At 36.3% G+C, this 13862-nt stretch overlaps 1 protein-coding gene across 2 annotated transcripts; it reads right to left on the bottom strand.

The window, feature by feature from the left end:
- Positions 1-377: 377 nt before the first annotated feature.
- Positions 378-3917, bottom strand: LOC145043192 (BEL1-like homeodomain protein 11). 2 transcript variants are annotated; one of them, XM_078991765.1, is made up of 5 exons: positions 3642-3917; positions 2162-2948; positions 1705-2072; positions 1035-1095; positions 378-906 (listed from the first exon to the last, which is right to left on the bottom strand). In XM_078991765.1, exons 2-5 carry the CDS (start codon positions 2873-2875, stop codon positions 604-606), a joined length of 1446 nt encoding a protein of 481 aa, XP_078847891.1. In that variant the 5' UTR covers positions 2876-2948; positions 3642-3917; the 3' UTR covers positions 378-603. The 2 variants fall into 2 exon arrangements, with proteins under 2 accessions (XP_078847891.1, XP_078847892.1); XM_078991766.1 differs by lacking the exon at positions 3642-3917 and adding an exon at positions 3216-3406.
- Between the last annotated feature and the right edge of the window lie 9945 nt (positions 3918-13862).

The following is a 13862-nucleotide window of genomic DNA, read 5'->3' as shown; positions in this document are numbered from 1 at the left end:
TTTATTCACAGGTTTGAAGGTTTATTTGGTCAAACTATGATTCCTAACAAAATCTCAAGTCACAGAAAACGCCAAATGAAACCACACTAAATCGATTGTCTTAAAAAAAATGAAATTTCAACCTAATATGTATTACAAATAAACTAGGGAAAATAAAGAAACATCTTCCCAAAATGTTAATTACTTTCACAACTCAAACCCCTAATATGCATCTATACAAGTATCCAAAGTAAGGAAATATATAATGGATATATATATGTATAACTAATCATGCTAAGAATCATCTGATAATAGTAATCTCACAAACACTTATACATGTCTACAATACATCTATAGGAATCAACTAAGCTTAATGAATAGAAAAATACACAAGAAAGTTAAGAAATTGATGTTTTATTACATAAGAAATGGTACATTGATGTCACATCTATTTTGAACCAATATCAAATAAATTGACATCTTTAATTACTTACAGACTGATCTTTAAAAATTATTCTATAAATCTAAACAAAATACCAACTATATATGCTTTCATATTTACATCAAATCAAGATCAGTGTATGTGTGTTGTGTACACTTCTTTGCTTACACTAAAAAGTTTTATTATACCAAAAAATCAGATAACAATTGGGGTTCTTCACCAAACCTATATTGGTCTGACATATCTGTATGCCTATGTGTTGGAGACCTGTTGACTTCTATCTCACTGAAAAAGTCAGGATTTTGACTTAAATCTTGACCCAATTCCAATTCTTTCTCTTTATCATCTGAAGATGATGAGTTATTGTTTGCTCCTTTGAGTGCATGTTCTTGTGATGATGTGCAATTGCCGAATTCTTCTTTGTATATATCTTCAATCATGGGTTTCCAGAGGCGTACACGTGCATTGATGAACCAATTTGCAATCTAATAAAAAAAACAATTGGGAACTTGGTGTTAATTTGTACCCCAACAACATACCGAATTTGAATTTAAGAGTAACAAGTTAAGAATTAGGAAAGAATAAACTCTAGACATTTAAAATCTTTATTTACCTGGCTTCGAGTGAGTCCAGTTTGTTTTGCTAGCATGATTTTCTCCGAATCTTTTGGGTAACTGGAAAATATTAAATATGTGAAAAATTGTAGGATGCACTTAGAAAACGAGATAGAGAGAAGAGATCAAATATAAAGCCTAGTTTGTTGTAAATCGAACGACAATACATGACATAACAGTAGTTTGTACTGTGTTTGACATGTATTGGACTGTGGGACTGGAACTGATCTCAATGAGACAAAAATTGTAACTTTTGTCTCACTCGAAAAGGTGGGGCACTGACTCGCTCTCGATTTCTCGTTTGTATTAAAGATGTGAATGTCTGTCATCCTCATCAGTAAAAATAGCCCTAGAAAGCTTGTTCAGTCTCGTCCAGTCCTGTCCTATATAACTAACAGACACAGCCGTAGGCTGTGTCTGTTACATAGGACTGGACTAGACTGGACAAGCTTTCTAAGGCTATTTTTGATGATGTGGATGACAAGCATTCACATCTTTTGTACAGATGAGAGATCGAGAGCGAGTCTGCGCCCCACCTTTTTGAGCGAGACAAAAGTTACAAATTTTGTCTTATTGACATCAGTTCCAGTCTCACAGTCCAATGCATGCCAAACACAGTGCAACCAGTTCTGTCCTGCGTAACAAAAATGGTGGAACAAAAGCACATACGGGTTAAGAAAATGTTCAAACAGCCAAGCGCGAAGAATCGAGACAGATCCTTCCGGAAGCCCTCTTTGTGGCCTCCAAGAATGACGTGTCACACCAAGGTGATTAAGTGTTCTTTGTTGCCTGAGTTGCTTTTCCACGTTCCTTAAACGTGGCAACACTCTGTCCACCGAATCATCTTGTTCTCCTAACCGCTGACGTGTCACTTGAATCTGTCCATTAATGGCATCACGTAAGCACCGAAAATGGCAAGAAATTGTTCGATGTGCAAGTGTTGTGTATGTCCTTGCAGCCCCACACCCAGACACCACATCCAATGTTGCTTCAACAATTTGCAGTTGTTGGCAATACTCTCTGTATTTCCTATCCACCTATACTCAAAATCGAAATATTTTATTAAAAAAATATATCCAAGGGTAAAAAGGTAAAAAGGGTGTTCTTGAAAGATTAAAATAGTTACCTCGTCTAAGAAAGAAAACAATCTCGTGACCTTGTTTTGAAGATCTTGTTTCTCAGAAGCTGAAAGTTCACCGGAGGAAGTAGTAGTGGATTCATGAGGGGTAAATTTGGAATTTTTTTTATCGTCTACACGAAGGGTATGTAGATTGCTAAGTTTGTTAATCTTTAGCTGTCTTAAAGCTTCACGAAGATTTGCTACTTCTTCAAGCAATTCTTGTGATGGTTTTAGATATTTTGAATCCAAGATTCTACCACTTACAAGTCCATATGAAACATCATATGTATCAGAAACAGAGCATTGACTGTTTTTTCCAACCAAGTCAAAGGACAAATAGTCAACATTTTCTACTTTATGGGTTTGAGAACCATGAGAGCCATGATCATGAGGATCTTGAAGATGGGTGTTCAAGTAATTGTATTGAAATGAAGGTAAATCCATGGAGGAAGAAGGGATTTGCATTCCTAGGCTGAGTGATAATTCTTGATATTGTAAGTTTCTTTCATCATCTGAAGTGTTATGATCTTTGACTTGTGAAAGGATTTGAGGATTTGGTTGCATGTTTCCAGATAAAAGTTGTAAGAAAGAGTTGTCAGTGGATGTTTGATTTTGATACATCATATCAACAGGTGGACATGGTGATTCTTGATATGAATCGTATGAACTTTGAAACACATCTCTTTGATGATTGTTTGAAGGAGGATAATAAGTAGCCATCTTGATTGCTTTAAAACCCAATCACTATCAAAAAGATCTTCAAAAATGATTGCTTTAGAAGGTGATATGATACCTAAAAAAAGAAAAGAAAAGAGCAAGTATTGGTTAATTTGTTTCTTGAGATTCTATGGTGAGAATTGAGAAACATAAGTAAACAAACTATAATAAAACCTAATTAATAGCATAACCGAAAGCACATGGTGTGATTTGTTATGCAGATTCCATCAGTAAAAGGAAATCCCAAAAAGGGGATTACAGATTACTTTCCAATTTTCCATACATATAAAGAGTTTTTGTTTTCTTCTCAGAATTTCATAGAGACATAACATCAAACACTTACTGTGCATCAAAAAAGTACATGAGCAGTGAGAGGGAGAAAGGGGAGATGTATGAAGGAGTGATCTAGAGAAAAGATGAAGACAGAACCAAAGCGAGTGAAGGAAAATCTTCCTAAAAGGGAGACAAAACTTGGATATGAACAAGGAGAAGATATGATAATTGATAATTCCCCCACAATATAGTATTCGATTAAAGTAATTAAAGAAAACAAACACACACAACTAACCCTCCTTATCATTGAACAATGACCTCCTCTCGAGATTAAACAAAGCAATAATTGGAGGACAAGCAAACAAAAACAAGATTATACATAATACATTTATACATATATAAATATAATTAATCAAAATCAAAAGCTCCGTAGTTGCGCAAACACCCAATTCATTAAACTAATCAAAAGAAACACCAGCAAAAGAAACAAACTAACCCGTGGTTAGCACGTGCAGACAAAGCTCAAGATTTCAATGATTCGGATGAGATTAGGGTGAAGAATAAGAAGAAGGTCCAAATTGAAATGGGGTTTGCTTGAATTGAGGTGTTTGTTTAGTAGCTAAAGACAATTGCTTGAAAAATGGATATTGTGAAGCTAACAACCAGTTGGTGGACCTAAACTGCATATACTTTCGTCTTCTCCGTTTTCCTGTTGTTGGGATATTGAATTAAAAATGGTTGATTTTTGAAGTCAATGCTACACACACGTCTCCAACGTGTATTACGTTTCTTTTTCATTATTATACCGCGAATCTTATATTCATCTTGGCGGCAACCAACGCCACTTATTCTTCGGAACGATTTTCAGCCGTTCGATTTACTTTTATGATTTATATTACCATGTTAAAATAAACATGACAATTTTTTTTATACTATTTTGAAATAGAGTTTAATAGTATTTTGTTTCAAATTTAGGTGGAGTATGTTTTATTTTATTTTTTTCGATTTCATTCTTTTTTTTTCAACTTTTTCGGCTGCAATTTTTCTTCTAAAGATGTTAAAATGTGAAATGTATTGTTATTTTATATAAAAAGGCCATAATTTCAAATTTGAAAAATAATAATAAACATGTTATCTTATACTAAATCGGATTTTTTAATATGTGACTAAATAACATATATAAGAAACATTAACTAAAATATTAATTATAAAAATATTATTATAGTTAAATATTATAAATAGTATTTATAAATAATATTCCTTATAATTAATCATTTCTAATAAATAAAAATAATATTCTATTTTTCATTTTCTCATTTTTTTTATTTTTTCTTAATTAACACATCATATTTACACTTCAATACTTAATTGCCTTAATTGAAAATAACCAATAAGTTACACTATTACTATTCATATAGTATTTAATATGTTTACTTTTAAATTTAAATTTTTATTTTTATTTTTCAAATTTAAATAACTTTTTGTTTAAATATTTATAGTTATTTTTTGTTTTATTCGACCTGTATAACATACAGGTCTCACAGTTAGTATATTTATATTTAACTATGATAATATTACACATAATTAATATTTATTATATTTAATTATTTATAATTACTATACTAATAATTTTTATATTTGTCTTAGAATATATATTAAAAAATCCATATAAAATTAACTGGCTGTCTGATTGCTTATCAAGTAAAACATTGACTTATTCCAAGCCTTGATTTCCATTTTTTTTTTGTTTGTTTTACATAACTCCTTCATTATGCTGTTTAAGATTTGTCTTTTTTAATGTGAATATGAATAATATAAGGTTCATCAATTCAACTTTTATAAGAAAGAAATCAATAATTAATTTCTTGAATTTGCTCAAGATGAAACATATTTAAAAGAAACAAGGTCCGCGTCATGGTTTTTATTTACTGTTCGAATTCCTTTGATTGCCTTTGAATCTCCCCTGTTTTTTGTTTTTCATCCTACTTCATGTTTCATGCCAAACCAACAACAATACCCTCTTTTTTTTTCTTTTTTTTTTTCTTTTTTTCCATATAGTTGGCGTTTTCCAATGCTTCCAAAATGTGTTCGTTGCTTCTTTCAGTACCAACTGTATTTGATTATTTATATATGTGCATGGAAAATATCAAGACCCAAAGATTTGTTGATGTGTTGAACGTACTTGTATTGAGAAGTACATAATCATAAGAGGATATCTTTTGAGTACGCTTCTTTTCTTTTGCGTGTTTCTTAGGATCGATCATTGTTGTAAAAGGAGAAAATATTTAAGAGAAGTGGGGCGTTCTAAACATTATTGATGTACTTCTCAACTCTCTCTCTCTCTCTCTCTCTCTCTCTCTCTCTCTCTCTCTCTCTCTCTCTATATATATATATATATATATATATATATATATATATATATATATATATATATATATATATATGACACACACACACACAAACAGACACACACGGAAAAGTGAATATCCCGTTAAGGATATATAAGCTTAGATCAAGATCGGCCCTAGCGGGACAGTAAGTTGGGCGACCGCCCCTGAGCCCCTACGAGTCACGGTTAATATTTGTACATATAGTTTTAGCATATATGAAATTTCTATAAGCAAAAATACCTAAGACATATTTAGTTGAGATGGTTGAGGCATGCAGAACTTTGGAGTAGGAGACCTTAGTTCGAACCTTGTTTTAATTGTTTTTACATAATTTCTTAAGGTTTTAGTGACTTCTCAATTTTCAATAACATATTCATGTTCTCTCGATTCCCAAACCAACTTCTCGATTTTCAATAACCACAAGTTATGCTTTTACATATTCATGAGTTATTTCTTTTTTAATTGTTTTTACATAATTTCTTAAGGTTTTAATGACTTCTCAGTTTTCAATAACATATTCATGTTCTCTTGATTCCCAAACCAACTTCTCGGTTTTCAATAACCACAAGTTATGCTTTTACATATTCATGAGTTATTTCTTTTTCACTACATTGTCCATTCTTCGTTCATACGTCATCCTTTATGAATCAAACTTCAACGAGTTTAATCAAAGTCCTCAAATAATCCTTCCTTCAGGGATGATATTAATGGTATGTTTGTTAGTTTTTTATTATGTAAACCTAGCTTGATTTTTGTTTGCTTAAGCTGGATTTGTTTACAAAGAGTTGTAGTCTGTAGGTTCTATTGGGTTTAACTATTGAAGCTCGCTTTTGTTTGTGTGCTTTTCTTTGTTCGTCTGGTTGTATAGAAATTGAATATCAATGCATAATATGAAGTTAATTTTCAGGTATTGAAAATTGTACAAAGGCAGAGGCAAAGGCAGAGGCAAAGGCAGAGGTGTAGCATCCCGACTCCTAGGTATAATCAAGGTTGTAAAAATCGTTCGGCGATCGACTGCGATAAGCGATTAATCATACTTGGCGGGGATTAATCGACGATTAATCAGTGACCCTAATTTATTAATAAAATTATTTTAAAAATTAATATTTCCTAAAGAATTAAGTATTTGGAAGTTTTAAATTTTAAAATTTTGAAATTTTAAAAATTTTAGTATAATGCTTTAAAATTTGAAAGCTTAAAAATTTTAAATTTTAAAATTTTGGTGCAATATTTGAAAATTATTTTTCTTGAATTTTTTAAATATTTCCCGCCTATGACCGTCGAGGACCACCAAGCCCGAGTTTGACTGATTTTGACCAATTTCCGCCATACAGCCTTATCGTAATCGGTTCGAGGCTGCCAAGCGATTAATCGACCGTCAAGGCCGATTTCTGCAACACTAGGTATAATATTTAATTAATCTATATTCATGTTGTCAGATCAACTCGGCGAGTTGGAGGCCCCAACTCACCGAGTAGAGAGTTAAATGGCCACGTGATTTTTAGAGTCTAATCGACGAGTTGGAGGACCCCAACTCGACGAGTAGGAGCTGAGTGTATTTAAAGGACCTTAAGTATTCATGTCTGTCTCCCTTATCATCTTGACACACGAGAGAAACCCTAAGCGAGTTGTATTCATTTGTGAGAAAGAGAAAGGTTAAGATTGTGTGTTCTAGTGCATTTTTTAAAGGGGATTGAAGAGCAAAAAGGCTTGGAACGAGAAGAAGCCTTTGGATCCGGTGTTCTTTCAGTGCTAGTTGCTATTTGGATGCGGAGTCTAGACCGTTCAAAGAGTACGAGACCTACTTGCTTACTTACGAGGTGAGTCTTCTCACTATACTTAATTGAGTTGTAATACTGGTGACCGTAAGGTCTTATTTTCGTTATCAATCGGAGGGTCTTATGTGTTTATACTGAGTTATGTGATATTATGCATCTTGTCTTTGTGATTATGCTACATATTATTCTATGTCTTACCAAGTTAGGACCGGAGGGTCCAAACTGAGTTGTGAGGCCAGAGGGTCTTCACTGAGATACATGACTAGAGGGTCCAACCCGAGTTGTGAGACCGAAGGGTCCTCACTGAGACATGTGATCAGAGGGTCCATACCGAGCTGTGAGACCGGAGGGTCCTTACCGAGACCCATGACCGGAGGGTCCATGCCGAGCTATAGCCATGAGAGGCATATTATTTGTGTATGTTGTATTTTGGGGAACTCACTAAGCTTTTTGCTTACAGTCTTGTGTGAAATGTGTTTCAAGTACCTCTCAAGATCGTGGGAGGCGTCGGCTTGATTATACACACCAGTTATAGATTATGTTTTCGAGGATTATGGGATATTATCAAACATTTGTTGCTTTGTGTCTTGACAACTTATGCATTTTGTGGTTTTTGAGAAATGTGATATTGGGTTTTATATGACTTTTGAAAATGAAATTTTTATTTGAAAATTTAGAGTGTTACAAGAGGTACTCGAATATGCTAAATGAGAGATAAATAACCGCCCTGGAGGAAAGATAGAATGACATCTTGAAGCTTGTTATGTGAATTAGTGTACATGTTATCCCTTTAATGGGTTTGGACACCACATGTTTGATAAAATGCCTAGGAGACTTATACAATTTAGAGTTAAGCTTTTGGTTGTTTGTTTGATTCATGATGCCTTAGCCTAGGGGATGTTATTGATTGATATTATATGTTATATGCTCTATGTATGTGCTGAGTAGGAGTACCTAGCAGAAATCTTTTAGAGAGAGTCTTGAGACAAGGGGTAATCTAGAAAAGATACCTAGATGAGTATTTGAGGAGTCTACTAAGAGAGTATTTTGATACCTGTGAGGGATAGAGTACTTGTGAATTAGGATCTTAGGAAGAGGACTTAGGGCAACTACAGGTTGGTGTGGAATATAGTATTGGGCTAGTACTACTGAAAGCACAGGATTTGTATGCAACCCAAGTAAGAACCTTAGGATGATAAGGAGCATGTAAGGGTGGGTAATCGTGTGTGTATGTGTGTTTGAGCTAGTCTCTGATGATTTTGTGTTTGCATTTCAGAGACACTATGGTGATTACCTACAACAACCCCTGGGGAAGTGGTACCAGTGACGAGGAGATCTGCAGGATCATTGTGGAGGAGGTGGTTGCGGCTATCAGAGAGATCATACCAGAGATGTTCAGGTCTATTAAGACCAAGTTGATTGAAACGTTTGATGAGCGATATGATGTTGTCACGGAGGCTATTGCCGCCGCAGCCACCACGGTCGTAGCTGCTGCCAGTCCACTGGGAGGTTACTCGATGTTGTTCTGGGAGTTCAGCAACACGAACACCAGAGTTTGATGGGACACAGGACCCGATTTATGCCATGAGATGTATCTCCAACATTTGGGGGTTTTATATACGTGTTCATGCCCGGAGCATTTGAGAGTTCAGTTTGCGCTGAAATGACTGGTGGAAGTTTGTGACGACTAACTTTACTCCTGCACATCATGCTACAATGACATGGGAGAGGTTCACCCAGCTATTCAAATATGAGTATGTTCCCCCGGTAGAGGAGGAATGTTTGGCCCGGGAGTTTCTATCTCTCAAGCAGAAGACAAAAACAGTGACAGAGATTACGAGGATGTTTCATGAGAGGGCGTTGTTTTGCCTTGAGCACATGTCTATTCAGTAGGCACGTGTGAGCCGATATTTGAGCGTCTTCAGGAGAGATATTCGGGAGTTCGTGGCGAACTTGTTTTATCGAACATTGGATGAGTTTCAGACTAATGCCAGGAGCAGAGAGATTGAGCCGGAGATTCAGACCAGAGAGGATGGAGACCAATAGGGGAGGGATAGGAGACCAGTGCAGTCGCAACCAGTGACAAAGCGGGCCAAGCCCGCTGATTTGAGAGTTGGAGGCCAGAAGGGCCGCACTTATGGAAAGTGCAGCAAGAGTCATGAGGAGCCTTGCCGAGCAGGGATTTGCTACAAATGTGGAAAAGAGGGGCATATTGCGAGGGATTACCCCAAGGGATTTTTGGTTTGCTTTCACTGCAACAAGATGGGCCACCAGAAGGCTAACTGTCCTCAAGTCACTCAGGGATCAGCCCAGGCTTCTGCTCCTGCAACTTTATGTGTTACCGATGGCCGGCCGAGGAAGGTCATGCCTCCGAGAGCTCGTGGGAGAGCATTCCAATTGACTATAGAGGAGGTCCTTGCAGCGCTTGATGTTGTTGCTGGTATGTATCTTCTTATTTATGTTATTTTGAGATTTGTTTATGCTTATGTTGTGTTGTATATAGGTACTTTTCTTGTGAGTTATGTGTCGGCTTTGGTGTTATTTTGAGATTGACCAGGAAGGGTGTTACTTTTTTTGGGGTCCGAGCAGTAGGATTCATTCGAGACTCTTCGCCAGAGATTTTGCGAAGCTCCAGTGTTAGCCCTCCCTGAGGGAGTGGAGGACTTCGTAGTCTACTATGATGCATCTATATATCATGGATGGTTTCCATGTTGATGTAGAGGGGACACGTGATAGCATATGCATCGAGGCAGTTGAAGCCTCACGAGACGAGGTATCCCACCCACGATTTGGAATTGGTGGCGGTGGTGTTCGCCCTCAAGATTTGGCGCCACTATCTTTATGGTGTCCAATGTACCATATACACGGACCATAAGAGCCTAAAGTACCTTATGGATCAACCCAACCTGAATATGAGGCAGAGGAGGTGGTTGGATGTAGTGAAAGACTATAATTGTGAGATTTTGTATCACCCTGGCAAGGCTAATGTGGTGGTCGATGCCCTGAGTCGTAGAGCAGTAGGTGCTCCAATCTGAGACGTGTGCATGAGGATAACAGTGATGACTCCATTCTTAGATGCCATCCGAGAGGCCCAAGTTGTGCTCGTGTGACCAAACAACCGTAAGAGAGAGCGGGTGATTGGGCAGGTTTCTAAGTTTGAGACGGATATTCGAGGGCTTATGACCTTCCGTGGGCAGATATGGGTGTCATATATGGGTGGAGCTCAACGTATTTTGATGGAGGAGGCCTATAGGTCAAGATTCTCGATCCATCCGGGGGCCACCAACATGTATTTGGACGTGAAGAAGGATTGTTGGTGGCCCTGTATGAAGACAGATGTGGCATGGGTAGTCGAGAAATGCTTGACATGTCGTCAGGTCAATGTGGATCACCAGCATCCTCATGGCCAGTTGCAGCCTTTAGAGAGTCCCCTGTGGAATTGGGAACAAATTTCTATGGATTTTATTACCAAATTATAGAGGACCGCATGAGGTGTCGATGCTATATGGGTGATTATAGATAGGTTGATGAAGAGTGCTCACTTTCTGGCTATAAGTGAGAGATCTTTTGCAGAGAAATTGATCGAGATCTACGTTCAAGAGGTGGTGACACAACATAAGGTGCCCACATCGATAGTGTCAGATCGGGATGTGCTTTTTACTTCCAAGTTCTGGAAGAAATTTCATGAGGAGTTGGGTACCCGGTTGCATTTTAGCACCGCATATCACCCACAAACAGACAGGCAGAGTGAGCGGGTGATTCAGATGCTCAAGGACATGCTACATGCATGTGTTATGGACTTCGGTGGAATTTGGGACACTTACTTGCCCTTGGCTAATTTTTCATACAATAACAGCCATCACTCCAGTATCGATATGACTCCCTTTGAGCTTTTATATGGGAAGAAGTGTTGGACTCCCATCTGTTGGGGAGAGTGTGACAACCCGAAATTTCTATCATGTACAATAGATCAATTCAATCAAAGTTCGACTCGTTTTGCTACCTTTTAGCATTGTTTAGGGTCTAATTAAGTGTTCTAAACCTAGTACAAGCAAGGTGGGAGCCTACAAATGGGATAACTCGATGCATATCAAGCAAATCCGGGCCAAACACTCCAACATATGGAGTGTGCGGCTGCACACTTGAGTGTACGGCCACACACAGGTATGTGTGGCAGCACACCCATCCCAGCCACACACTTCTACCTATATATACCACACTTAGTCAATTTGAACATTTTCCCACTACTTCAAGGCTAGAAATCGAAATCCTCTCAAGTATCATCCAACTTTTCACTCAAATCTTCAAACAAGTAAGTGATTCATCCCTTGATTTGCTATTACATGACCTTAACTAGCCTTCCCCTTTGATTTGATCCATGAAAACACCTTTTTGGTGTTAGATCTTCAAAAACACCAAGAACACACACTAAGTTTTGGACCTTAATCACCCTTTTCAAGCCTCTATAAGGTGTATATACTTGTTATACCTTGTTATATGCTACGAACACTTGACGGTATGCTTGAAAAACTCGAGTTTATAATCTTCATAAAGGGTGTGCGGCCGCACACCTTCATGGTGGCCGCACACACACTTTCTAGGTCTAAAAATGGTAATGAACTCCATAAAAAGCTATAACATGAAGTAATAAACCTCCTAGATGAGTCGTAAGGCCTTAAACTACGTTTTGGCACACTTCATGGGGAGTGTGCACCTGCACACTCTGGCCGCACACACACAAATAGTGTGTGTTTTGACCATACACTCCCTTGTAAACCATATACCCCTTATATGCAATCATATATGGTTGTAACACTTCAATATAAGTGTTTACTAGTCCCTAAGACGGTTCAAATTAAATAATTAGCTGTTATAAGCACCAATTGTATAGATATATATGTCATTATGTGGTTAATAGGATTCGGTAATAATCTTATATCGTTCTTTCATCCGAGGTACTCACTACAGGTGAGTTCATACCCCTTAATCAACCTTTTAAATGATTTTAAATGCTTTTATAAGGGGGGGGGGAATACAAGTTGAAACATTATAATTATTCTATCAATCACATGTGATTAATAACTATCAAACAAATAGATTTACTATGCTTTTAATTGTTTCATCAAGCAAACTACTTCAAACTGTCTATCAAACTCTTCTAAATGTTAAACTCTTTACTAAACTCACTTTTATATATCAAACGTTTTCTTTTACAGCTTTCAAACATATATTTTGTCAAAACCATGTCTGATACATATATAGCTATATAAGTAAGGTTTGAAGGACTTAGAACTGATAACTCACTTTAATTCCTGTTCCTTGTTTGGTTGTGGACTTAAAGTACCCTGTTGTTTGTCCGAGTGTCATTAGATCCTTAGTATATATTATGTATATATATATATATATATATATATATATATATATATATATATATATAGATATAAAGGCTTTTATCTCTGTTCAATACATTCAGTCATACAAACAATTCTACTAGTAAACTATAATAGGTATAGTTTAAGGAGATACTACTCATTACATCTAGTTCAATGAAGCATACAAAGAGTCAGTTCATTCATGAGTCAATACATACTATTATGATAAACGTTACAACTATACTATGATAAGAAACTAAGAGAACTTACTATTATGAGAAACTATACAGCTATACTATGATGAGAAACTAAGAGAACTTACTATTATGAGAAACTATACAAACATACTATGAAGAGAAACAGATAGAGAATACTATAAGGAGAAGCAATACATACACTACAAGAGTACATACAATACATACACTACACTAGTACATACAATACATACATACTATAACATAAATGTGAACCACTGTTTTGGGGCATGTCATCACTGCCATGACTTGATTTGTATCCAGAGTCTCCTGGATGGAGAGCATGAATTTTCGTATAGATCTATACTGGATTGACTATCCTACACCTTGTTGCTAGCTACAGTGGAACCTGCAGGTCTTCGGGTGCCAAATGTCATTACTTCCGACGTCTTTCATCGTCGTGTTTTTAGTCGATAGTTTAGTACAATCAAAGCACATTGTACATTGATAAAAATTCGGTTTTAAGGTAGTTAGTACAGCAGTAGTTACTATAATACAACACTACAGTACTATATTTTTTTCCCATTGCATTCACTTTGTGATATTCTCACATAATCGGTAATGTATAAACTCTATTTTGTTAATGATAGTCACACTTAGGAAAATTACACACTTTTACAAGAAATAAAGTTACAAAACAGTCAGGCCTTGGTAGAAGGCTACTTTTAGTACAAAATATAGGATTTTCTAGGAGATACAAACATTTACAAACATTCACAAACATTTACAAACTCATACTTCAAACACTGTTACAAACATTTTGATACAAACAATAACACTAAAATGCTTATGAACTCACCAACTTTAAAGTTGATAAACTGTTTCAAAATAACTTGTATTCTCAGGTCATCGGTAGACAGGTACCGATGCCAGCTTTTGAGAAGATGGAGCATATTCAAGACTCATCTTTTATTTTGATTCAT

Source organism: Lactuca saligna, chromosome 4 (genome assembly GCF_052625555.1).
Source record: "Lactuca saligna cultivar CGN05327 chromosome 4, ASM5262555v1, whole genome shotgun sequence".
Classification (NCBI taxonomy): Eukaryota; Viridiplantae; Streptophyta; class Magnoliopsida; order Asterales; family Asteraceae; genus Lactuca; species Lactuca saligna.
Note: the sequence above shows the minus strand (reverse complement) of the source record. Positions and strands in the feature narration are given on the sequence as shown.

Excerpts from the sequence above, each read along its gene's own strand:
- LOC145043192 (XM_078991765.1), bottom strand. The coding sequence starts at position 2,875 with ATGGCTACTTATTATCCTCCTTCAAACAATCATCAAAGAGATGTGTTT. Across the intron at positions 2,073-2,161 it reads TGTTTTCTTTCTTAGACGAG|GTGGATAGGAAATACAGAGA; the intron begins GTAACTATTTTA and ends TTTTGAGTATAG. Across the intron at positions 1,096-1,704 it reads TTTGAACATTTTCTTAACCC|TTACCCAAAAGATTCGGAGA; the intron begins GTATGTGCTTTT and ends AATATTTTCCAG.